Source organism: Xiphias gladius, chromosome 6, assembly GCF_016859285.1.
Source record: "Xiphias gladius isolate SHS-SW01 ecotype Sanya breed wild chromosome 6, ASM1685928v1, whole genome shotgun sequence".
In the NCBI taxonomy this organism is placed as follows: domain Eukaryota; kingdom Metazoa; phylum Chordata; class Actinopteri; order Istiophoriformes; family Xiphiidae; genus Xiphias; species Xiphias gladius.
The window spans coordinates 12656752-12682259 of record NC_053405.1 but is presented as its reverse complement, the minus strand read 5'-3'; the positions used below and the strand labels follow the sequence as shown (position 1 = coordinate 12682259).

Sequence of the window (25508 nt, the reverse complement as noted above, 5' to 3'; positions counted from 1 at the left end):
GCTGCCATTATCATTTTGCACAGTTATAAAGCTTCATGTTACAAACATATGTATTCTGTTTGAAATCTTTTCTGCATTTAAATGTTTTCTTACATTTAAAATATGATTGTCACAGGAAGAGAAAATTGGCTTCCCCAAAAGACAGCAATTAATATGTATATGTTTGGTAAATCAATGTGTAGATAAATATATATATGTATATATAAATCTTCAGAGTATCATTGGAAGGACTGGAATATGTTTTTGACGGATTGCTTGTCAGAAAGCTTTGAATGTTAAACAGAACCAATGTCATGAAATGTTCTAAATGTAAATAAAAATAGGAAACAATGTCATTTGTAATGGATAAAACGTATCCATGATCTTAGAAATAGGCTGGAATACTTTTCAGGATAGTTGCCTAATATCTTACTGTAAATGAAAGTTATTAATAGCTAGATAACGAGATAAGTATGCATAGATTGTAATTGTTCAGCTGTTTTCCTTTCCTCTAGTCTTACCTCATACACATGTCTTTTAGGCTCATATTATCTCTCATTCTGTATTTATCTCTGCCCATATACAGTAGATGTAACTCAATATTCCTGCTTGCTTCTTTTGATGCTACCACTGGATAAAACCAGAAATTTGTTTTTAAGTTCTTTCTTTCTTTTTTTGTCTGTTGTTCCAGGTCTGTTTGAGCCAAAGGACATGAGATTTGAGGTTTTTCGGAACAGCACACGGGACCCCTCCATTGTGGAGATGACAGAGAAGGCCATACAAATCCTCAGCAAAAATCCCAAGGGATACTTCCTGTTTGTGGAAGATGAGTATTATATCAACAGTCTTGTAATTTAAAAACTCATCAAGCATGTCATTATCAGCTCCATGATGAATTATGGTCAAGATGTTGGTATGATGATTTTTTACCTGGAGTGACTTGTGGAAACTTCAGGCCCTTAGATTCAGTTTTACAACCCCAATTTATGTTTTAAAGAATACATGGCAGTCAATGTATTCATCCCTTCATGTCTATAAAATGTTGGCTAAAAGACAGATTGCCCTACAGCATACCTATTGTTTAAGACTGAAAAGCAAAGATAAACTCAAGCATAATCAATACATGTTAACATTAAGCACAAAACACATGTCCACAAATAAAAGAATTAATGTCAGCATTTCCCCATTAGCTGCTGCTAAAATGAGTAAGAGTTGTGCAAAGATCAAATGTTTGGAGCCAGGTCCAAATTACTTGTTTTTTGGTGTTGTACGAGGGCGAATCGATCATGGTCATCACGATGGCATTGCCAAGCTGGCCCTGACAGAGGCTGTGATGTTTGACCAAGCCATTCAACGCGCTGCACAACTAACCAGAGAATCTGAAACACTGACTGTGGTTACTGCTGACCACTCCCACGTCTTCACCTTTGGTGGTAATACACCTCGAGGGAATCCCATCTTTGGTAAGCCGTGAGTGTTAGCCCGATTGTATTAAGTGTGAAAATCCAATTCAGAAAAATACAATTTTCAAGAAAATTTAAGAGTTACAAAGTGGATCTGTATTGGGAAGCAAACCATACATGGAAAATAGTAGAACTAGCCTACAATGACTATATTTTAGACATTTTTTTTATACATGGAGGTGATGTCAAAATATCTAAGATTGTGGTTATTTAACTTGCATGTTTCTTCAAAATTTACATTTTGAAGAAACATGCAACATGAAGAAATATTTCACCTTTTCTGCCATCTTTGCTGTTCAGGTCTGGCACCAAAGAAAGCTGATGACAGAATGCCTTTCACCAGCATCCTTTATGCCAACGGCCCCGGTTATGTCCACATAAATGGAACCAGAGGAAACATCACAATGGTGGATTACTGTGAGTACAAACTAATGTCTTTTAGATGCGGCTTTCGTCTGTGCCGATGTGTGTACAGACAGCGTGAACTGATGTGGTTAAGGCTGACTCATGACTGTGTTTTTCTCTGGAAACTAAGATGAATTACGATGTTTATGGCACTGCGCTGTCTTCTCTTCTGTTCTGTGCACAGGCCTCATTGTCTACATGTAACTGTAGTTTAAAAGGTTATTTGTATTTCTTTGTGGAACACTGGACAGCAATTATGCAGTTCCTCCCTCTTGTTCTGCACCATTCGCTGTAGGTGTGCATGAGGGTGTATACTTGAAGAAGGAAATATGTCTATCCAGGGATGAATTACCTTTTAAACCCCCCAATTTTATCTTTTTGAATGGATGTTTTTGGAACTAGTAGTTGTGTCTCAAAAGTGCACGTTCTACCCACAAGTGTAAAACTTTATGTATCCTCCTGGAGAAATATGAAGCACTTCAAAAGTGAGCTTCGATGTTCTGATGAAGCCTTTTTTTCAGAGAAGTAGAGGTATGATTAGCAAAAGAGATGATGGGTTTGGGGGAGGAAGAAGTTATATCTTCTTTCAGCACACTTCCCTTCAGAAAAGTCAGGCAGTAAATCCTGTAATTTTATGAAAAGGACTTAAATTATCTTTTGGGTACTTAAATGTTGTAATCAAGTTTAATAAGTTGAGTTATATAGGATTTGAAAAACACCATTTAATGGCAAAATAGCCTCAAAAACACTTATGAGGCGAATGTACTCTTAAAGCTATCCAAAGACGCTCTCTGAAGCGGGTGGCATCTGAACTGACAAACAAAGGGAATCCAGTGCAATCTCTTGTGACAGCAATCCCAAAAGGAACTTAATGTCAGAGTAGTAAAGGCAGGATATTCCATGTTTTAGTGCAGAACGTTTTATCTGTACTGTCCATTGGTATTTATGTATGATGTCTAAGTAAATAGTCTGCTGGGTTATGGGTAATACATTCACAGTGAAGAATAAAGTTCATATAAATTGACATCATGGTTAACTTTTGGTGACATATTCTATCAAAGCATTTGTTTTGTATTTACAGCAGATGATCCAAGCAGAGAGTTGCCCAAAACAGTGTTCCCTCACATTCTACACTTCACTTGTTTCTTTCCAGACGATGAGGAGTACATGCAGCAGGCTGCCGTCCCGTTGGATGCTGAGACGCATGGTGGCGAGGATGTAGCCATCTACGCCAGAGGCCCAATGGCTCACCTTTTCCACGGGGTGAAAGAGCAGAACTACGTGGCACACGTCATGGCCTACGCTGCCTGTTTGGCGCCCTACACAAACTGCCCTCCTCACCCCCACAATCACACCTCAACTGGATGTGTGAACACACCCTCGGGCTTCCTGTTTGGCTCACTTGGCCTCCTCTGGTTGTTCAGATGACCCCCCAACAGACACATGTCAAAACACACACTCACACAAATACATAGTATGCATGCAGCAATACAGACACTAAATGCACTAAATATTCATACAAGCACACACATTCACTGTACGCACACAGGCTGGCAAGTCAGAATGCAGGGATAAACATATACAGTACTGTATGTGATAATGGAAAAATACTCACATATTTGTGGATTACTCAGTGTACATCTGCGCATGTAGTCTACCATGCCTGCAAAATGCAGGATTAAACATGCATGTAGTATCTCTTTTCAGGTGCATAGTAACACACAGGCAGACCGGCAAAGATTATGAACAGAATATGCAATAATTAACATTAATTCACAAGCACGCATTTCTTCAAGAAACACTCCATGCAGTTGTTTCCATCGCAGAGACATCAGCACTTACAGTATTTTACTAAGACTATTTCAAACTTGTACTTGCAACATGACTACTAATTTGAACTAACTAGTTCTTTCATTAGTTAGTTAGATTTTTATCCTGTTCATATTTTTTCAAGTTAAATACAATTTCTGCGGGCAATTTGTGCTTTCTCAGAGCTATCCAACACTTGCAAGGAGCTGTAATTTACTATTTACAGATTAATCTGAGGCTTTACCCAGAATAACTTGAAACAAGCAAGCAGACTGAGGGTTCACTGTTCAGCTTGTGGACACTTAAACAGGACACACCACTGTTGATGTACTTGGAATAAATGACTATGTGACAGTAACAGAAACCTGAACTACAAGCCATCATGCCATGCCGAGCAGCGACACCAACAGACCTTACAAGAACTCAACTCATTAAGATACTGTACTTCTTTTAGGAGTGGAAAACGTGTAGCTTTTAAAAAATTTTAAGTTTGTATCTTGACCTCATGGGTTCCAAATAGTAAATCTGTTTTCTGTCAGATTGTCTGTCACTTGATACAATATATAATCTATTTGGATTGTACATGAATGTATTTTGTAAGCAAATATTGTCAGTGTACTTTTATACTGTGTTTTTGCAAATGTTACTTATAAATAAGGATAAAAATCACTTTTTCTCGATGAGTTGATCGTCCAGTTAATTTAATAGAAATGATCTTACTGTAGGTAACACCTTCTTTTATGGTTCCCCTGAAAATTCCCCTAGAAAGGAATTTATATGTAACTGTTACATCAGTTAACTATAACTGTTGCTACTTTCTAAATAAAGAACATTTAAGAAAAAAATTTTAATTGAGCATTTAATTTAAAAAAGCCAAGCAGTTGGTTTCTAAGCCTTCATCAGGGTAAAGATTTGACACAAGAGAATCTATCTAGCAGATTGTAATCAGATCAGTTACTGGATCAAACATTCCCATTTATTACAAATTACACATTACTGACCTTTCGGAGAAAGTCAAGGTCACACTGTGTATCCTTGCAACAGAAATGCTGTGAAAATGCTGTGTCCACGTCACACTCATTGTCACCTACTTCTTATTTTGCCCTGGATGAATCTAATTTTGACAATGTTTGTCTAAAATGCACTCCATTGAGTCTTCCAGGGGTCACGCTCTTTTCATAAAGTCTTTTGCTGTAATAAATCCCAATGTTGATACTGAAAAAAAACAACAACAAAAAAAAAAAACGGTTTGAACTTGTGTTGGTCTGTCTGAACCACAAGGCCAGACAGTGCGAGAGGGCTGAGTATTTTTAACCACACTGATGAAAAACATCATACAGATGTGCAATCAGACCAACATGTAAACACACAGACTCACGTGTTATCCATTACTTCTGCCAATTATTCAGTCTAGACCTGCACGAAGTGGAGCACATCCCTCCGCTAAGGAGAAAAATTCCCTATCTATCAATGTTTAGGAAAGTTCTAAAAAATTCCTGGATCCGCCCCTTTAACCAGAACCACACCAAAATATAATAGGTCATTCCTTGGCCCATGCTCCATCCCTCCACCAAGTTTGGCGCATATCGGTTGAGAAGTTTCGGTGTAATCCTGCTGACAAATAAACAACCAAACAAATGGGTGAAAACATAACCTCCTTGGCGGAGGCATTAAATGGTACATTAGAACACTATTCGGATGTTGGCCAAATTCATCGCCAGCTTTACGAGATTCGTGATACTACAAAATAATATGAGCAGGATACCATAAAACACTGTAATCGTTGTCATTATTATATGATGATTAAGGTGGCTATAAAACAATGGTGTTTAAAGCTGCTGCTGGTTAACATTCACCAGGTAGTGTTCTGTATTCCAGCTGTGTTTGCTAACCTGGAACTAATAAACACAAAAATTAAAAAAATTAACAAAAAAACAGATAATGGATTCATTAGATCAAAATTAAGATTAATGATTAATAAGCCTAATGCACAAATAGCACATATTCCACTTCAAAAGAAAGACTGTATCACTTTCAGCCAAGTGTACTGAGAACAGCACATATCAAAAGCCATTTAAGATACTATTTGTTTGGAAAAATGTTTTCTGTCAGCAGCCCGTTGTGCCTTCTTTACACAAAGGGAGCTGAAATGAACCGTAGGGCCAGGTTTTTAGCCAAAAGCAGCTGTTGCGAGAAGTCTTCCCCCATTTGGACGGGAAGTCCAAATTTGCCAGATCTTTGTCGTGAATTTTTTTTAGATGCCAGTGTCCAGCTTACTACCTCTTTTCCTGTCCTTTGTGTGGGTGCATGTTTGTGTGTGTGTTTGAGTGTGTGTGTGTGTGTGTGTGTGTGTGTGTGTGTGTGTGTGTGTGTGTGTGTGTGTGTGTGTGTGTGTGTGTGTGTAATAAAACTTCTTGTTCACTTTGTAAGGAACCCTCATGTGCCCTTTGCTCCTTGGATGCAGCTATAAAGGGATCTCAGTGTGTGGACAAGTGCTCCTGCACTTGGTGTTTTTTTTTTTTTGAAATTCAGATATAGTCAACACCATGGCCAGCAAATGTAAACCCATTTTTACTGGATTATTGATTTTCATTTCAGTGCAGTGGACTTTGTGTGTTCCAGGTAAGGATCTGTTACATGCTGCTGCTGTTAGATATCTTCAGAAACTAAGAATTGCTTTTAGATCTCACATTGGACTTATACGAATGGATTTCACGGACAACACAAAGATAATGACAGTAATAAGTATTAGAAGAGTTCAATGAGTATCGTGAAGACAGCAAAATACCGCTAAGCAATTGGCAATGCTTTTAAAAAATATATATTTTACTAATTAAACATAAATTAAACTGATTGAACCTGTTGAAGTTGCATGAAAATATACTTAACATTATAGTTTATATTACAAACCCACTTGTTACAGACACTGACATAATATAACAAAATAATATGTAAAAAAAAAAAAAAAAGTCACAGTTGAATGTCGTGACAAGTTCACCTCTCCAATGTTCTTATTTGTTATAAGTTTTCATTGCCTTTTTGTTTTGTATCATCATACTAGTATGGGAAAAAGAAGTACAGAAAAATTGCCTGTCCAATGACTTTGCTCATTGTGCTTATTATTTCAATTTGCTTTTAATATCTGTGATGTTTATACACCTATTAATTTGTCGCACAAAATAAATAACAGGTCACTTGTGGTTGTGTGCGCCACTTTCATATCATATCATATCTTTTTCTTGCCTCCAGAGGAAGAGCTCCATGCCAGCTATTGGAACAACAAAGGAAAGCAGGCTCTGAACACCGCGCTGAATATTCAGCTCAATCAAAACCAAGCCAAGAACGTCATCCTCTTCCTGGGGGACGGTGAGTCTGAGAAAGGAGCTCTCCCACCATTTAAGATGTTTCTTTGAATTGTGGAGCTTTTCCTGCTTTTAGTTCAGTTCGTTTGTTCTGGTGAGAAGAAGCCAGTGGAGCTTGAAAGTGTGAGTCTCATCATCATTGTGGTTGACTTCACCTAGAGACAGTGAGACTACACTCTAAACCAAATGCACGTATGTGACCCCAAAAAGCATTTGTTTATTGGTAGAGGGAGATGAATGTTGACATCTGATCACCAGAAGTTACCACTGCTTGGAAAGCCATGCATAACAAAATGACCTCTGAGGCTAAACCACAAGCTACACTATTTCCTCATGTGTCCTTAACTGATCTAAACACCGAAAAAGGTCAAATCACAGCAAAGAGTTCAGACAAGTTCATCATTCATAGCTGAAGTTTAAGTAACTGGTGGCCTATTCAATTATTTTGAACTCCCATTAATGGTAAAATCTTTGAACTGGTGGATAACTGGTTATCAGGTCTTTAATATACGAGTTAGTTCAGATTGCGAGTAATGTGTGATTAAAAGCTCCTTTTTTTGATCCTGTAATTAGGCTGTGTGAATGTACTGTAAACAAACACATTTAATAAAGTGAACTTTTTTCACTACATTTAGGACAAAAAAACCCAAACTGTATTTTTTTTTATCATATCCTGGCTAAAGAAACCTGACAATATGAGCTGATATAACAGTTAAACTGTAGCCATGACCCCCAGACCTATTTATTGCAGGATCCAAGATTAGTATTTGGCAACTCCACTGCATAATTAAAAAATTATAAATGAATTATGGATTTATGGTTACAGCAGCCACCACCCCAACCCACTTACGTGCTGAAAGCAGCACATTTAAGATTTTATCTATGTTTTGAATTGATCAGTAACATTTAACCACCCCATAAGTGAAATTTGTTGACCCAATGGCAATACCTTTCTATGGAAGAACGTCTTCTACCATAAAACTATAGCCACTGGCAGTAATTTGGTGCCAAAGCATTTAACTGGTTTGTGTTGAAATACAGCATATGTTCCTTTTCACCACAGATTCTTAGATTTCCCAAGGCATATTTAATTTTACGGTCAGTGTATGGACCACAGTGACTACTGAGAAATAATATACTCTCATCATAAACAATGATGACATGGTTTACATGTAGTTCCTTACACATGTTTAAGGTGGAGAGAGAAAAGCTAATAGTGTGTAGTATGTAGTAATGGAGGGAAATTTCCCAAAGACAGGACAAGCTCTGAAAATTAATGTTATATCAGATGCCCTGGATTTTTCATGAAATATAAGAATAAATAATAATGTTTGTAGAAGAGAAGAAATGTGTAATATTACTGTATTTGCTTTGCATATTGTCCACCATTTGTGAGTGTAAATAACTTGGATGTCTTTCACCAGTCTCTAAACTTTCGCATCAGCTGAGCCTTATGAGGTTCACAGAGCACAATGGCAGACTCTGTGCCTCCCTGGTTGACGTTATGTAACACTCAGGTGTGCTTACGCCTGCTTCCAGGTATGGGGATACCAACAGTGACCGCTGCCCGGATCCTCAAAGGCCAGTTGGCAGGAAAATCCGGCGAGGAGACAAGTCTGGTCATGGACACCTTCCCTCACCTGGCGCTGTCAAAGGTCAGCCCACTCGGACCAATACATCCACTGCTATGTGTGAATCTTTATCTAAACCTTTAAAATGAGGATACCACACAGGCAATCACGGTAACTTTAAAAAACGTGAAATTATCTAATTTACTGACTCAGATAATGTACAGTGACCGAGCATTACTGTAAAGCCAGGACACACCATGTCATAGCTGTCATGAAATTCAGCAGTACTATCTTATGTAAGCTATCATTCTTACGAACAACCTTTATCTTTAAACAAGGATAGTGATTATTACCTGGGTTGGGCAAATCCGATTCCCTTTACTCATGGCAAGCAGGGGTTTGATTTTGCAAGTGAATGCCCTTTGTCCTCCTCCTTTGTCCAGAAGCAAGACCTTTTACAATACACGACTGAGCTGCTGTACTTTCATAACACACTAACAAGCTGACAATATACAGTACTTGTATGTTTTGCATATCATGCCATGGTGACAGAGTAGCATGTTATCAGTTGATCTCGGATCTGAGTCTTGTACTTGGCTTGTAACCCTGCCCTTGCAGATCTCATCAGATTTCATAAAATGTCAATGAACTCTGAAATGCAGGCAGTTTTGTCAGCATAACTAATATGGGGATCACGTTCCTCCACCATGAACTGGATATATGATGATAGCCCAAAATGGGCAGGCCATTTTATCTGTTTGCTAAGTTTAGTCAAGTGAAGTAACTTTAACCCTGCTGTAAAAATGAAAACACGCAATACGAATCTGCTAACACCGTTCATGTTAATGTGTGTGATTGTATTTGGCCCCTGCAGACGTACAATGTGGACCAGCAGATGCCAGACAGCGCTGGCACAGCCACAGCGTACTTATGTGGTGTGAAGGCTAACTATGGCACCCTGGGTGTCACTGCTGCCACCCAAAGGGACAACTGTAGTACTAGCCACGGGAATGAAGTCACATCTGTTCTGCACCGTGCCAAGAAAGCAGGTAGGTATACAGTTCCACAAAGCTTTAGTTTATAGTGGCTTCATTTAACCTTGGACTTGCATTGGTCCCGACATTGTTTTAGTCCTTATTGGTGTGTTATTCATTGAGGAAAAGTAAGGCCACTGTCACCGACAAAATTTGTCCTTTTTACCTTACCCTAACTGTAATTTAAGAGCACCATCAAATACACTCTGAAAGAATGAGATTTACAGGACAGTTTGCAGTGAGGAACTTGCTTTCTTTCCAGATACAAAATTAATACAATATATGTGAGGAGGAATTTGCATGTTGCTCACAAAACATTGAATTGATTATGACCACATTGCTCTGTTTCTAGGAAAATCCGTGGGAATTGTCACAACAACCCGAGTGCAACACGCCTCTCCTGGCGCAAGCTATGCTCACTCTGCCGATCGAGGGTGGTATTGCGACTCTGATCTCTCCCCTGAGGCTGTCCAAAATGGATGCCGTGACATTGCATATCAGCTCATTCACAACACAGAGATAAATGTAAGCCTTCATATAGAGACATCACTCTGGATTAGAGAATCTGCTAAAAAACATAAAATGGAGTTTGTCATATATTTAAATTGTTCCCATGGCTTAATCCAGGTCATTCTTGGTGGAGGTCGTCAGTACATGTTTCCCAAAACCATCCGAGACCCAGAGTATACAACTTCTACAGGGGCCCGAAATGATGGACAAAATCTTGTTATGGAGTGGATTAAGAACAAAAAGGTAAATTGTATATTTTGCAAAGTTTCCTTTGAGTTTAAGTTTGATTATTTTATTTCCCCTCTGGCTGAGTTATAATAACGTTTATTTATTCTCCACAGAATGCTAAATATGTTTGGAACAAAGCTGATTTTGATGCTGTCAATCCTGCAAATACAGACTTCCTAATGGGTAAGAAGAACTGTTTAATTCACCTGTTAAGAGTGTCGCTCATGTTCAGTATACACTATACACTATATATTTGCACAGTTTACCCTATGGTTTTCATGAGAGATGTAAACTAGGATGCAGACTTTATGTGAACCACCAAGCTACTGGATAAAGGTTCTTCTTGGCAGAAAATTAGTCAGTAACAAGTGTGATAATCACATAATTGTTTAAGTCATTTATCAATTAAAATCGTAAAAGGTTTATGCTTAAATGACCACCTGAACTGCCCTTGTGTATTTAGGGTGAATCTACTGGGTCTCAATAAGAAAATGAAGACAAGTTTTCATAGAAGAGCTTACACATTTTAATATTTGGCTTTTGTCAGATGTTAAAAATGAGGTCTGCAATTTCCCTTTGCATTTAGGTCTATTTGAGCCCAAAGACTGCCGTTACGAGTTGGACCGTGATCCGTCCATGGACCCGTCCCTCACTGAGATGATGGAAAAGGCAATAAAGATCCTCAGCAAGAACCCCAAGGGATTTTTCCTCTTTGTGGAAGATAAGTATAATTGTTTGCTGTAGCTCTTTCCCAGACATCAAACTATCGATAAGTATCGCCAGTGTCAATTCAGACTGCTCAATGTTCAATCTCTATATCACTTTCACATCCTAAATTACTAAAAGGAAATATTGATCATTATTTTAGGGTCACAGTTTTCAAATAGCGGATATCTAATTTTGGAAACTTTCCCTCAGGCAGGATCATTTCAATTGGTATATTATAAATACGTGGAACATCAACTGGATTTCAGAAAAATGAAGAATAAATACTAGGATGGGTGTACTACTTATGTTAATTTGTCAGTGATAATCTTTTGGACTTTAAGTGGGAGAATTGACCATGGGCACCATGGAGGGAAGGCCAAAAGAGCTCTGAATGAGGCTGTTGAGTTTGACCGGGCAATCGGGCGTGCAGCTGAACTCACCAGTGAGCAGGACACCCTGTCTGTGGTCACTGCTGACCACTCCCATGTCTTTGCCTTCGGAGGATATTCTGCCAGAGGAAACCCTGTTTTAGGTAAAATGCACCTCAAGACTTTGATAGGGCTGAGTTGTGGGAGGTTTTGTAATAAAAATTGACTATTATCTGATGTTCCAAGTTTAAAAAAAACCTGTAGATAACAATTTGTTCTGTGATTTACAGGGGTGTCTCGCTCAAAAGCCCTGGACAACAAGCATTTCACCACTGCTGTGTATGGAAACGGGCCAGGATATCAAATTGCCAATGATACTCGCCCAGATATGAATAACACAATTTCATGTAAGTGTACTGCTAATATTTCTGGAGAAGACAAAGTAATAATGTAGCTCCATCTTGTGGTGTAACAGGATACCTACTGTAGAGGCACAAAAAAGTACTGACAGTAAACCCCCACCTGCTCACTTATTTTAAAAGAAGTAATTAAAAAAATAAATGTTGGTTCTTTTTTAGGGACAGCAATTTACTGTAGTCTTTCAATGACAATGTAACACCTATATTAATTGAATCCTATATATGAAATGCACTAAGTACAGTAGTTGTTTGCCAATGCACATGCGATATTTTGGAGACAGAGCTTTACACATCAGATGACAGAGATATTTTTTTCCGCCACAAATAAAAACAGAAGACCTTTTTAATAACAACATAATAAGCATTATTATATTGTAAGGATACCATAATATATAATACTTCAATATAATACACTATAACATTGTCATCCTATAAGTGTTAAAAAGTGTCAGCATCATCCACTGAGGGCAAAGATGAGTCTTACCAAAAACTTGGTATGTTCCTTTAATTTACTGTAAAGACTGTCTCACTTACAATTATGTTGCAGTACCTCTGCAATAAATACTAACATTATAAAGCTTATAAAATGCACTTGTTTGCAGTTTAGCTGTATTGGATTTTATCATACGGTCAGGTGCCCCTTTTATTTTGATTAACACTTATGTACCCGCTGTAGGTTTGTGATTTGTCTGTGTTTATGAACCAGAAAACTCTGACATAGCTAATCTAGTGCTCCTTTGTCCCATTGTCCTTCAGCGGGTAATGACTACCATCAGCAGGCTCCTGTCCCTCTTTCTTCAGAGACCCACGGCATAGAGGATGTAGCCATCTTTGCCAAAGGTCCCAAGTCCCACCTCTTCCATGGGGTCCAGGAGCAGAGCTACATCGCCCATGTCATGGCTTACGCTGCCTGTCTGGAGCCCTACGACAACTGCAAAGTGCCCCCGCCCAACTACGCTGGAGCCATCCACCCAAGCCTGCTGCTCCTCCTGATGGGTCCCCCTCTGCTCTTTCTCTGCTCTGTCTGAGTCTGAGATGACGGCATGACGGCCTCCAGAGAATTTGGCTGACCTTGGAATAACTGTGCGGTCAGACGTCTTGGTTGAAAAAACTAAATTCTTGACATTGTACTTTCCTTGTGGCATTTTAAAAGCTGTATAGTCGCACAACTTCATCTAACATTTTGAATAGTTTGAATAGTTTCTGCTTGTTCAGATAGCCTTAGTGTATAAAACATTACTGTTATTACTGCATAGAGCCATGTCTTTTAACACTCAATTGAGTTAATTTATATGAAAATAAAATTGTAATTATTTTTGAAATATTTTGAATAAAGGAGTGGTTTCTTAATGACATTAGACATTGTCTTTTCATGTTTAAGATGTTTCAAGATGTTTGAAGATATCCATTGCTCTGATGTGTATAAGAAGCCCATATTTGAACTAAGAATCCTATTATAAAAAAGCAAATGCTGTTTGCCAAAACAAAATAGTCAATTTCTTCTTCTTCCATCTTCCCGTAGCCTCTTAACTCACTCAGATTTCCAATTTATTGTCAATAGTTCTTAAGGCCGCAGGCACAACCTTGTCCTACATCCAAATCCTTCCCCATACTTCTTAAGCCTACCGTGCTGTTGTTTTATCTCTATTTAGGCCTCTCTTTCTCTTTACGCATCCAACCAAAATGCATATTGTGCAAAGGATAGTATTGGTTGCATTTGATTTTCTGTAACCATCCCTTACTATTATAGTAACTGTGTAGTATTTAAGTGGTTTGTTATCATCTTGTCAAGGACACTTCATTTTATATAAAATGTGCCATGAAAAACCAAGCTACAAAATTTATTGTGGGATGTTTTCCTTATATTAGCAATACCAATTTGACTAAACATGTTTTTATTTTTCACATAAAGTACTAAACACTTGAGCTTTAATTCTTCTAATCATTTAATACAAATGTATAGATCTCTTAAAAGTGTAACAGAGTGAGTGACTGAAACAAGTGCAGCTTATCTTAAGTCAGGCTATGACCCTTTCCTTCTTCTTTGACAGAAGACAACGCCCCTTTTATTCAAACATGGAGTAGAAAGACGTGATAAGTACCAGAGTGATACGGAGACTGATTCCAAGCATATATTAAAACTGCGCCTCCCTTTCAAGTAACCTGATTGGTGAAAATGAAACGATTGTCCAATCAGAGACGTCAGTGGGCGGGACGTCCGCCTGCTGCCAGACAAAGGAGGAGGGTTTGTGTGCTTGGAGGGAAGTTTAACCCAAACAGTCAAGCGGCTAACGTGGATAAACAAATGGTGAATGTTTTTAGAGTCCGAAAACAACACCCCTCCAAGTATTTAAGGGGCTGAACTACTAACTTATAGTTAATTGTTGGCTAACTGGATAGAAAAATGTAGTTCGACGTGTGCAAGGAGCTAATCGGTTTTTTGAAGCTTCTCAGTAGCTATTAGCTCCGCTAGCTAACGTTAGCCTAAAATAAAAGTTATCCGTAGCTTGCTGCTCGGGTTTACGCTGTGTGCGAAATCGGACGATGCCGATACACGATCATAGATAATTTGTAAACGGACAGCACTGGTCATGGATCGAAGGACGGGGAGGCTGGAAAGTCAACTGTGTAAAGCTGTAAACGATGGAGACCCGAGGTGATGCTCTGCCCCCTCCCTCTCTTTGTTTTGCCCACACATGCCTTCTGTCGAAAAAGATGGGGGAGAGCATTTCTGCAAGTGTCTAGCTTTATCCAGTTTAGTCTTGCACGATCGTAATCAATTCCAACTTATTAACGATTAACAACATTGAAGTAACCTGAGTGTGTTTGAGGAATGGAAGAAGTTATTTTCCAGTCGTGGCTAAATAGTAAACAGTTACACTGCACTGGAAGCTGTAGTTCTCAAAGGCCACCGAGCTTTGATTCTAATGTATGTTCCTGCTGATCATTGTTGAAGCTAATGTTAGACTGTGGCATTGTTTTGAAAATTTATAAGGTTCCCCTTTAGCAGTGCAGTTTGCGTTAGGCATATAATATCATCATAGGGGATATGAGATATCTGTATATCTATGATATATGGGTAGGCTTTAAGGTACAAGATGTATAAATAATCCACCATATGTATATAATATCCCCATGATCTGTCAGATTTTTACTCTTTGCCATAAACATAGACAAGTATTTTGATAATTGATTAATCATCATCAGTTATTGTTCAAGCAAAAATGCCAGACATTCTCTGGATACATGCTATTGTATGTTGTACAGACTTTAAAGCTCTCTGAGGTAAAATTGTGATTGTAATTTCGGGCTATATAAATACAATGTCTTGACTTGAATTCATTCAACATTACACTTTCCGATATCATTTGAAAACGTCATCTTCAAAGTACAACTAAACATTGAGACTTGACATACAGGGAGTGTTATCAGGGAAAAATGTGCCAGAAACACTCGATAGCCATACGGTACGTATCAACCCGGTGAAGCCAGTAATACCCAGTGGTGTAGTGGCAGCTAGAGGTGCAGATAAGACAAACCATGATATCAGTAACAATACATAATTCTTTTCCAGTTCGGTGTTTCTGTGTCAAACACAGAAACAACCAGTGTGACAGCAATTCATCTTTGAAAACACATCAAAACTATATTATATGGAAAAGGCTTAAAATTCAGAGATCATGGTCAAATTATATACCATATAGAAACTGCTCAGTTAAAGGATTTAACTGTGGCACAAGCAGACCCTTAAAAATGCTGACGGAAAGTTGAACTAACACCCCTGACAGTCTGAAAAAATACTAGACATTTGCTAAACTGCTCTCTACATACAGAATTATCGTATAAATGATTCTGCTCTTTTGAGCTGCAACATTTCATGGAACATCGTACCCTTGCAATACAGCAACCCACAGAACTGTACGCCTCAATGCAGTGTACATCAGATTGTTACAGATCTCTCTTCTTGACAGATCTGTGCAGCTGCTTCTTTTGCACGGTGCATGTCCTGACCTTGTGGGTAGTAAAGGGGTGTCTGCGATACACTTGGCTGTTGGCAAAGAGACTGAGAAGAACACACGCTGCTTGAAAATGTTGCTGCAATATGGAGCAGACCCCAATATCAGGTATAGTTTCAAAAAACTAAAATGAAAAGTCGCCATGTCACTGTGTTAGATAATTTTCGTCATCACACTCTCCACCTATGTAACTATAGAACCCACTTATTTGAAATTAGTTTTAATTTCTTTTGATCTGTTCAACAAATGCAGTATCTGTAAGCGTAAATTAAGGTTATACAACTTTCACACACTTTTTTTTCATCATGTAAAAGCCTGCAGGGACTTTCTGCATTCTGCTCTCTCCAGTATCCTGTTCCATTAGAAAATATGTTTAAATATAAACACAAGAACCTATTGAAATTATTTAAGCATATTGATAATGAAATGTTTTGTAAAGTTTTGTGTTTGTTTGCATTTCTCCCAGGTCATCAGAGGGCCTGACTCCTCTTCATGTTGCTGCACTGTGGGGATGTTATCAAAATTTGAAGATGCTCTTGATGAATGGCGGGGACCCAAACACTAAAGATAATGTAAGAATTGTTTTTAGTATTAATAATATAATATAATATATAATTTTACATAAGGGAAGTGCATGGGTCAAGTTTCAGCACAAAGGACATGGAAAATAAGTTTATTGGTAAAAAGATGTATGCTCATAAACACCTACCATAATCTTAAATAACTCAATTTGCTCACCCATGTTGACAATAATTATAAATTATCCTAATGTCTGATTCAGTTTTGTTATTTCTGTTGTCTACTTCATTCATGCAGGAGGGAAATACACCAGGGCAGCTTGCAGAGCAACAGGAGAATCGAAAATGTGCCCTGCTACTTCAGGAGTACCAGGCCAGCTCAGTGGACACAGAGGAGGACGACTTGCCTCAATTCCAGTACTGTAAGATAGTCTCTTTGAATGCTTTGTCCTTTTGGAGATTACAAGTATTTCATCCTTAAAAATCCCACTCAGGTACAACTTTTGTTTGTCCAACTTGTATTATTTCCATAACTGAGAAACTTAAAGAAAATTATACTTAACCAGTGGTGTAGGAAATGGTACTGAGATATATTACGGTAGTATTTATCCAAGTCAGGTGTTCAATATTGAACTTGGTTGGCAGCAGATTGTCATATCATAGTAATAGCACAATTCTTAAATTCTTTGCAAACCAATGAAGTGTTAACTTCTTTAAATCCTTGGGATTTTCATAATCACACACCTTGTAGAATTTTTAACGTGGAAACCCAAATGTACCAAATGTACTGGAACTGTATGTTTATTTTTTTTTCTCCACAGCTGTGTATTCAGACCAAACGGACATGTCCAGCTATCCTGAATCCGACTACAGCTTCAGTTCCCACTCATCTGTGATAACTGACTTTGGCGAGGGCCCGTTGAGCAGTACAAGGCGCTCATCATTTTTAAACCTGTCTAACATTAATGGGAGGCCAAGTTACAGAGGAATATCATATAACAGACTCTCTGATCGGGACACTATGAGGCATCACAGCCAGGACTGGAACATTTCCTCTGAACATTGGGCATCTGAAGGTACCTCCATACTGTCAAGCACTCGCATATCTGCAGTGGGACTTGCATATCCAATGCCAATTCTTAAGGAGGATGCCTTGTTTACTGACAATGGTGGGTTCACAGCAAAAGCACATGAACATGCTGCTAACACTAATGGCAGAATCTCTCCCTCCAGAAGAGACACTCTCCCAGCATTCCCCTCCAGGCGAACGAGCCGCAAGAGTGTGAGCTTCAGGGATGTTGATGAATATTTCCCTGTTTTTAGTCCTGAATCTCCAAAAAAGCAGCCTTCTGCTGATGGCAACCAGTGCACCAGTGACTTACCCTTTGACCTTTCTGAGTACACTGACTTCCTGGATTCAGAACGCATGGCCACTGTTTTACACAAGCAGGGCATTGATGTCACATCACCGGATCATGTTTATGTTTTCTGCAGGGAGAGCAGCGCAAGGTCTGAAGAAGACATGGAGAAAACAGTCATTAGTCATTGTGATTTGGAAGAGAGTGATGATGAGCAGGAGGGGGAAAATATAAAAGAGACTCAGGTGGATATACCTGTACAGCCAACACATTCATGTGGGGGCAGCAGTAGCAGCGGGACAACTAGTAGTCATTACAGTAGCTGTGAGAGTGACCATTACACCAGTGCTCTGGATGCTTCCATACACCCCAGGCATGATTTACTCCCAGTAGAAGAGGAGGCTTCTGTTGGGGCTGAATCTGACAAAAAGCCTGAGATTTCTACAGACTCTGATTCTGAATTTATGAGGCGAGATGGGAACCTCACACCTCTTCCACCCCAGATAGATTCAACACCTGAAACTATAGAGCATTTACCAGGTGGCCTTGATAAGCTGACCTTGTATGGAGTAAAACACCCAAACAATGATGTATTCGCTAGTAGTGGTCCTGTTGTGGATACTACAAGTGAAGATGGGGTTGACAAGGTAGCTACAAAGCTAACAACAGACACCAAATCTGATGACGCAGTTGAGGTATTGGAAGAAATAGCTGATCTTCCATTTACACCCAGTCCTTTTGTAACCGGCAGGACTCGCTCGAGGTTGAGTCGCTGCTCGCTGAGAACAAGCAGAACGCCTGACAGCCTCCTCTTCACATCTTCTCTTTTTGAGGAGACCCTACCTACACCTGTTCGAACAAGCCGCCAGACGCCCAGGTGTCAGAGCAGTGAAGACTATAACAGTTCACCACATGCACTTTATTATACATCATCCTATTCAGGGGGTAGCACAGGAGGAGACTGCATGCCTGCAGATTGCCAGGACACGCAGTCCAGCACCCTGAGAGCTGGTTCAAGTGATAGCAATAGCCAAGCGGATACCCTCATCCTCTCTAAGAGTGTAACTGGCAGTGCCACTGAATCACAGACTTTATCTGATACGGTCGTACTGGCGAAAAACCAGGACTCTTCAGTGGATGCTTATGAAAGAAACCTTGCAGAGATTGTACTTGCTATACAAGGCCAAGACAAGGATCTTGCTGAAGGTAGGGATTTTTTGACCGATGATTTGACAAGTACAGATGGTACAGAGGCAAAAACAAAGGGAGATGTAAATGATGTCCATGTTGAGGGCAGAGTGGACAGGCTAAAAAACGAAGATGTCTGGATCACTGACGACTATAGCTCTCAGCTGGAGTCTGTTACATCTTCATCCAGCTCCAGCTATTTTTCCCCAAGGAGGTCCAGGGAAGACTCTGACCTTCCGTGCACCCCAGGCACCGGATGCACCCCCAGGTACAGCATGAGCAGGCTGTCAAGCTGCTGCAGGCCGCAGCCCCTGGCTAACCTGTCTTATACACCTGGAGGGCGTCCGCTCATTCAGGATCTGGACGAACCAGTGGAGTACCTCTACACTGATACAGAACAGGGCCACAAGTTGATTGAGACCCATGTTCCGCCAACAGCCAACACCTCACTCAGCTCCAGCATGAGTACTACCAGTGGTGAGGAGACCATCCTTTATGACTGGCGTTCCATGCAGGCTGACGTGAAGAGCAACAGAGGAAAAGAGAACCAGAACCCCCAGATGGTGCTGCAGAAAGAGAAAAATGACGAGGGTGAGACAAAAGGGATGACTGACAAGGAGCTGAGAATGAGGCTAATAGAGCTGGGGGAGAGTCCAGGTCCCATCAGCAGCCGTACCAGGCCCACCTATATGCGAAGACTGTGCCGTCTGTTGCAGGAGTCAAACTCCCAATAACTGCATCACCAGAAGCAATTAGACCAGCCACAAACAGGTGATGTTTGTGCTCTTTATTTAAAGTTTTTGATTACTATTTAGGGGTGAGAGGAATAAATGTTACGTAAAAATGTTTTTCTATAATAAGTGAATAATTATGTGACTATTTAAATGAATGTTTATCCTGTGAAGTAGTGAAATATTTGTGGCCTTTAGTTGACTGTCAAATCACTCTTATAAAGAAGCATGAAAATGGAAAATTAAACCCATTATTTGTGTTGAAGCTCACCACCACTTTTTGTGGTATTCAGTCACTTTGTGGGTAGATTAGATTAGAGCCACTGAACGAATGAGGCATTTCAATACACTTATTATCGTTTGTCATATTATCACTGTCACTTACACAGCCACGGTCATTTTCGTGCATTCTCATTTTTATTTTTATTCCTGCAGATTTAGCTTATAGTCCAGAATTGTGTCGGGCCCTGCAGATGTTTGAGCTGCCCGATTGCCAGGCTGACGAGCAGGCTTTGTGCCAGCAGTTTGACCAACCAGATCAAAACAGAAAGTGGAGGGAGGGCATCATCAAGTCCAGCTTCAACTACCTGCTGCTCGACCCAAGGTCTGTTCTCTCTCATGTTGCTTTATGTATTTCTTGGCTTTCTTCTGCGCGGACTTACCAGCTCACCCAGAAAAGTTGATATTGACTGCCCCAAAATCTGCCAAGTGTCATGAGAGGATGTCACTTATGCATGAAAGTGACTTCTACAATTCACTGTTTGTAACTAGAACAGGAGGCTATGAGTATTGGAGTGAGTGAGACACAATCATCAGACCTATTTAATTTAGACAATGAAGTATCAGCCATGTTGATATGTCATTGAAGTCCTTGGGAGTTCATATTAATTTTGCTTAATATTAGCAAGGTTTGCTGGTTTTTGCTTACTACATAATGGAAGTCATCAGGAGGATCAGAAAACTGAAAAATCCAGCAAAACATTTGCTGAATTGGCAACAGTGTCTCTCATCAGTGATATATGTATAAACTCACCTCTAAAAACCTTTGCTTATATGAATTAGGCTACGACCGAACTAAAACTGATCTAAGAAAACTGGTTAATTGGCTGATTTTACCGATTAGTGGGCATGTAGATTAAATAAATTAAAAAATAGTGAAATCAAATCAACAACAGTAGCAGAACTTGTGATAATTGTGTTTCTTCAATGTTCAGCAAATCAGTGTTCCATTTCCATATAGTATCTTTAGGACAGACTTGTTCTTATTGAGCTTTAACTACTCAAAGCCCTGTATCACTGAAACATAATTAAAAACTTAATTAAATGGATCTTTTCTCCTCTGTCAGAGTGACGAAAAACCTCCCTTTCCGCAGTCACACCATGACTCCACAGGAGTGTTTCCAGACATTTATCCACGCTATATTTTATGTGGGCAAAGGAAAACGCTCCCGCCCCTACAGCCACTTGTATGAGGCTTTAGAGTACTACACAGGGGACAAGACCTCCAAGGTAGGGAAGCATACACTGATCGGTCTTACTTAATTTAAATTTAATTAAAATTGTTGGTGTATAAAATACTGAGATAAAACATTGACCTTTAATTCTCTGTGACAGAAATTGTGCCCTAAAGTGCAGCACATCCTTCAGGTGTGGAACGCCGGGCAGGGCGTCATCTCTCTGCATTGTTTCCAGAACGTCATTCCAGTGGAGGCTTACACAAGAGAGGCCTGCATGGTGGAGGCCATCAGTGAGTACAAGGAGGGGGAAATTGATCACCAGTTATCTCTATAAAGTGGCAAACAGTGATATAATCAACAGGAGAGTTCCGGTTTGAAAACTCAGTCCTCATCTGCTTTTTATCAGGCTCTTAAATCACCTTGTCAAGGCTCATTTTATTATAATTATCAGCTAATTACTGCTCATATATTAAATATACAGTGTGACAGAATGATTGAATTGCTGTTGGCAAAAAAAGGCTGTATCTGTAAATTTAATTAGACTTAATCTAGACTTGAAAACTGTTGAAAAACTGTTATGTATTGGAGCAATTAGATGAAGAAGTTGCAGGAGAGGGAAGCCGTTGTGAGGAGCAACATAAGGGACTTCTAAGATGAGACAAAAAGGGTGTCATTACAAATGTTTTATTGGTTAAATACATGTGACAGTCTACTCAAACAATAGGTAGCTTGCGTTATTGCTATTTTGGCCCATAATCAGGAAAAGTAGCTTAGCTTGTCGCTTGTCCATTGTCATAAATGCAGTCATTGGGATGATCAAGAAGTTGACATATCATGCAACACAGTATCTTATAGCTAATTGACACTCTGTGTGATGCATGTTCTTTAAATGTTATGTTAATGGATATATGCAGCTGTATTTGTCTTGTTTACTTTTTGAACTGTGTGATTTGATCTGATTATTGCCAATCTCACTATTTCAGTGCTCCTTTTCAACATTTTAGGAAATTGAACATAAGACACTGAAGCACATGTAATCTCATTAATACACTTGACAGCTTATTTTCTTAACCTCATAAAATGTTCATTTGGAGAGACTGCAGATTTAGTCTTCCAGGTTTTTGACACTGGACTGTATAAGGCATTGCTGTTATAGTTTCCTGAGTCTATCCTGATTTGACTCGTCCTTACTGTACTAGCAGTGTTTCTTCATTGTTTTGTTGAGGTGAGCTGCAAAGAAACAAATGAGACAACAAACACAGAAAACATACCGAACAAAACCCACTTAATTCTCCATTCAATTCACAGGTCTGAAGATGCTCACTAATCAGAAGCGAGGCGATTTCTATGGCGTGGTGTCCAATTGGCAGGTGAAGCGGAAACGTGAGCTGGGTGTCCATCTGCTCTACCGGGCCATGCAGATCTTCCTGGCTGAGGGTGAGAGACAGCTCAGACCAGCAGATATCAGACAGTAGCGACCCCCACCTAAGAGGGGTATGAACACGAGCAAAAGACCAACGCACAGAGGGGGAAAATACCACTAGTTCAGGTTATAAACCAATCCAGGGTTGAACAACTTTGCACCCCAAAGTGGGTTGGGATTTACAACACTGGGATCCCTTGAGCTGTTACCCGTCATTTAATTGTCTTTCTGCTACAAATGAGCTCGGATCACTCCCTCCCTCAGCAAAATATATTTTTGTCACATTTGACTTTCTCTGGTAATATTTTCATCCTTTGAGCTTGTCAGTGAGATCATCTTGCTTGTTTTCCATTTTAAAATGTCTACTTAAAGATTCCACTATTAGAAATGTGTTAATATCGAAGCTGCCTGATTTCTGTTTTGCATTCATTTAATTTTGTATGTATGCTTTATGTGGATTGGGGATTTATTACCTCAATATATTGCTCAGATGAGATAAAAAAAAATAATGATTCCACATAAACTTACGTTGGAATGATATAATTGCGCCTAAATTAAGGAAAAATGAAGATGAATGAACATGAATATGATGTGGATGTCAAAATTGTAACTGCAGGTCTTTCAAAGTTATTTTCCGAAAACATTCTTCCCAGTGGGACACATTTCTCCTCATCTGGTGTAGTACTAATGACTTTTTCAGATTGATACACAACCAAATTCAAATATGTTATGCGGTATAATCAATTTAGCTGGTGCTACATTATACACGTGACAAGTACATAGGACAAGTACATAAACAAGTCGAAACATAATGTCTTCAGAGTATTTGCCAAAGAGGCCGAGAAAGTGGTATTGACAAAGTAAGCCTGTTAGTTAATCATGTTACTTTTGTAGTGTTAAAAAAAAACGATGGTGGTTAATTTATCAGAGGCCGGTAATTGGTACTTAGTGTGATAGGTTTCATGAATAAATCAACAATGAAGTGTAAAGTTTTAGAAACTTAATGTTTGTTAAAATTTGATATAATTTGTTTACATGGCTGGATATCCATTTCATTTACTTTACCATTTTGTTAGTAAAAAAGATATATGTATTGCAGGCAAGCCAATGATGTGGGATCTGTTGTTTGTATGTGTACAGTTCTTTTAAAAATGTCAATATTAGCAGATGTTATGTAGAAACAGGACGCTTGTGTTTGTCAATAGTACGTCTGCACTTAAAATGTTAAGTTGTCAAAGTTAGTAGCAGAACTTTGTTATTTCACATGCTGTAGTGACCAGTGTAGAATATTCACACTGGGGTTATAGATGTCAAAGTCTCTTTTCTTTTCTTTCTTTTTTTTTTTTTTTTGCTATTGAAATCAGATGAGAAATTGAGATTTGTGAATCAAAATAACCTCCAATTTAAACTGTCTTTTCTTGAAAAATTGGCTCACAGGTCTATGTTTGAAACATTAATGACCAGGGTGGTCGGCTTCAAAGCCATTCATTATCTCCTCAGGGTATTACACTTCATCAATTATCTGGAGGCTGCACATAGACTTTATTTCATGCTAAAGGCTTTAGGATTATAAATTTCAAACATAAATTTGTACTTAAGAAAAAAATATATTTTTTTATATTCTCAATTCCGAGGTTGATTTGAGACCATCATACAGGAAACTAAAATACCTGATCAATAGTATTAACTTTTAATGTGAAATTAATTGCATGGAAATAATTACCTCTATTAATTAAACTTTAAAATCATTTTAACAGTACTTTGATTAAGTGAGCAGACACCTTTTCAGGTTTCCATAGTTATAAATACAAAGCCCCTTCATTGTGATTGATGTTTGATTTGTTTCCTTGATTGATTGTCGAAAAGTGTCTGTCAGTCATGTAACCTCACATGGAATAATTTCTGCACACATGTAATGAAGTGCATTCTTTTCATTATGATCACTAATTTCTGGTGTTACTGCTATGTTTCCCCCCTTACTTTGCATTCATGTAAAAAAAAAAAAAAAAAAAAAAAAAATGCAGAAGACAAAACTGAACCGGCTGACTTCTTGGTCTTTTAATGTTCTGTTCCTACATGTCCCTCTAGTGGACAAAGGAAGTCATTAACTCTGCTCTTAAGTCCAGGATGATTCTTTTCATTCAGTAGTAAGATCTTCATCCACTATGATTCATTAAAATTAGTGTTTAGTATTAGTATTGCAAACAGTTATTTCAGTGAGAGCTGTAGGTTGCTTTTAAGTCTAATACCCCTATTTAACAAGATACTCAAAAACTCTAATTCGTTTTCACAACTTTAGGTTTATTTCAATATCTACCATTTTGCAAACAAGGGCTTCATTTGCCTCAGTCCTATTTAAAAAAACCAAAACAAAAAAACCAAACAATTAGGCGTTAATAGTCGCCTTGTGATTGCTTTGCAAGAACAAATTCATCTTCTTGTTAAAACATGCACATTTAATTTAGCAACGGTGGTCGTCAGTTATTGCTCTCATGACTCATTCAGTGTCATAGATCTACAATCTTCTTGGTAGTGGTTAGCCAACATTTTCTTACAAGCATCATCATGGTTTATAAAGTAAACACCACGAATGTCCTGTGTGCGTGTCTAGTGTCAGCCCTGAGGCTTTGTGAAGTACCGGACACATTAAAGTACCGGACAGCAGGGCTGCATATCTCATCTGAATAATTGCTTCTCCATGCGCAAATTTCACAATTTGGACTCGTAAGATAATTTTCTTAAAAATGTCCAGAATAAATATTATGTTATATATGCAGAAAAAAGCAGTATATTAAAATAATAAAGATATTTAAAATATTGGTGATACTGTATATCTCCATTACTATATTGCAGGGCTATTTTGAAAGCTTAAAATCACAGTTATGAACCATGTGGTGTGTAAATGAAACTGAAAGACCATGCAGGGGTACTTTCCTGAACACTTTTTCCTGGGTAGGACAG

At 38.8% G+C, this 25508-nt stretch overlaps 3 protein-coding genes across 4 annotated transcripts in view; all 3 read left to right on the top strand.

The window, feature by feature from the left end:
* The window catches only part of LOC120790722 (intestinal-type alkaline phosphatase 1-like), an 8285-nt gene extending 4135 nt beyond the window's left edge, over window positions 1-4150 (top strand). Inside the window, exons 2-5 of the mRNA XM_040128539.1 lie at window positions 671-823; window positions 1254-1442; window positions 1743-1859; window positions 3001-4150. Of these exons, the coding sequence (XP_039984473.1) occupies window positions 671-823; window positions 1254-1442; window positions 1743-1859; window positions 3001-3275 (734 nt within the window). The 3' untranslated portion in view covers window positions 3276-4150. The remainder of the gene's footprint in view (window positions 1-670; window positions 824-1253; window positions 1443-1742; window positions 1860-3000) is intronic.
* Window positions 4151-6186: 2036 nt separating this feature from the next.
* Window positions 6187-13044, top strand: LOC120791175 (alkaline phosphatase-like). The gene is made up of 11 exons (XM_040129398.1): window positions 6187-6278; window positions 6906-7022; window positions 8558-8673; window positions 9464-9638; window positions 9976-10148; window positions 10251-10376; window positions 10475-10544; window positions 10948-11082; window positions 11410-11601; window positions 11728-11844; window positions 12613-13044. Exons 1-11 carry the CDS (start codon window positions 6203-6205, stop codon window positions 12882-12884), a joined length of 1569 nt encoding a protein of 522 aa, XP_039985332.1. The 5' UTR covers window positions 6187-6202; the 3' UTR covers window positions 12885-13044.
* Window positions 13045-14093: 1049 nt separating this feature from the next.
* ankle1 (ankyrin repeat and LEM domain containing 1) lies at window positions 14094-24525 on the top strand. Of its 2 annotated transcripts, XM_040129397.1 has the most exons (9): window positions 14094-14512; window positions 15828-15980; window positions 16339-16444; window positions 16689-16812; window positions 17212-19668; window positions 20097-20271; window positions 21014-21176; window positions 21282-21414; window positions 22433-24525. In XM_040129397.1, exons 1-9 carry the CDS (start codon window positions 14448-14450, stop codon window positions 22597-22599), a joined length of 3543 nt encoding a protein of 1180 aa, XP_039985331.1. In that variant the 5' UTR covers window positions 14094-14447; the 3' UTR covers window positions 22600-24525. The 2 variants fall into 2 exon arrangements, with proteins under 2 accessions (XP_039985331.1, XP_039985330.1); XM_040129396.1 differs by lacking the exons at window positions 21014-21176; window positions 21282-21414; window positions 22433-24525 and having other exon boundaries at window positions 17212-19707; window positions 20103-20212.
* Window positions 24526-25508: the final 983 nt, after the last annotated feature.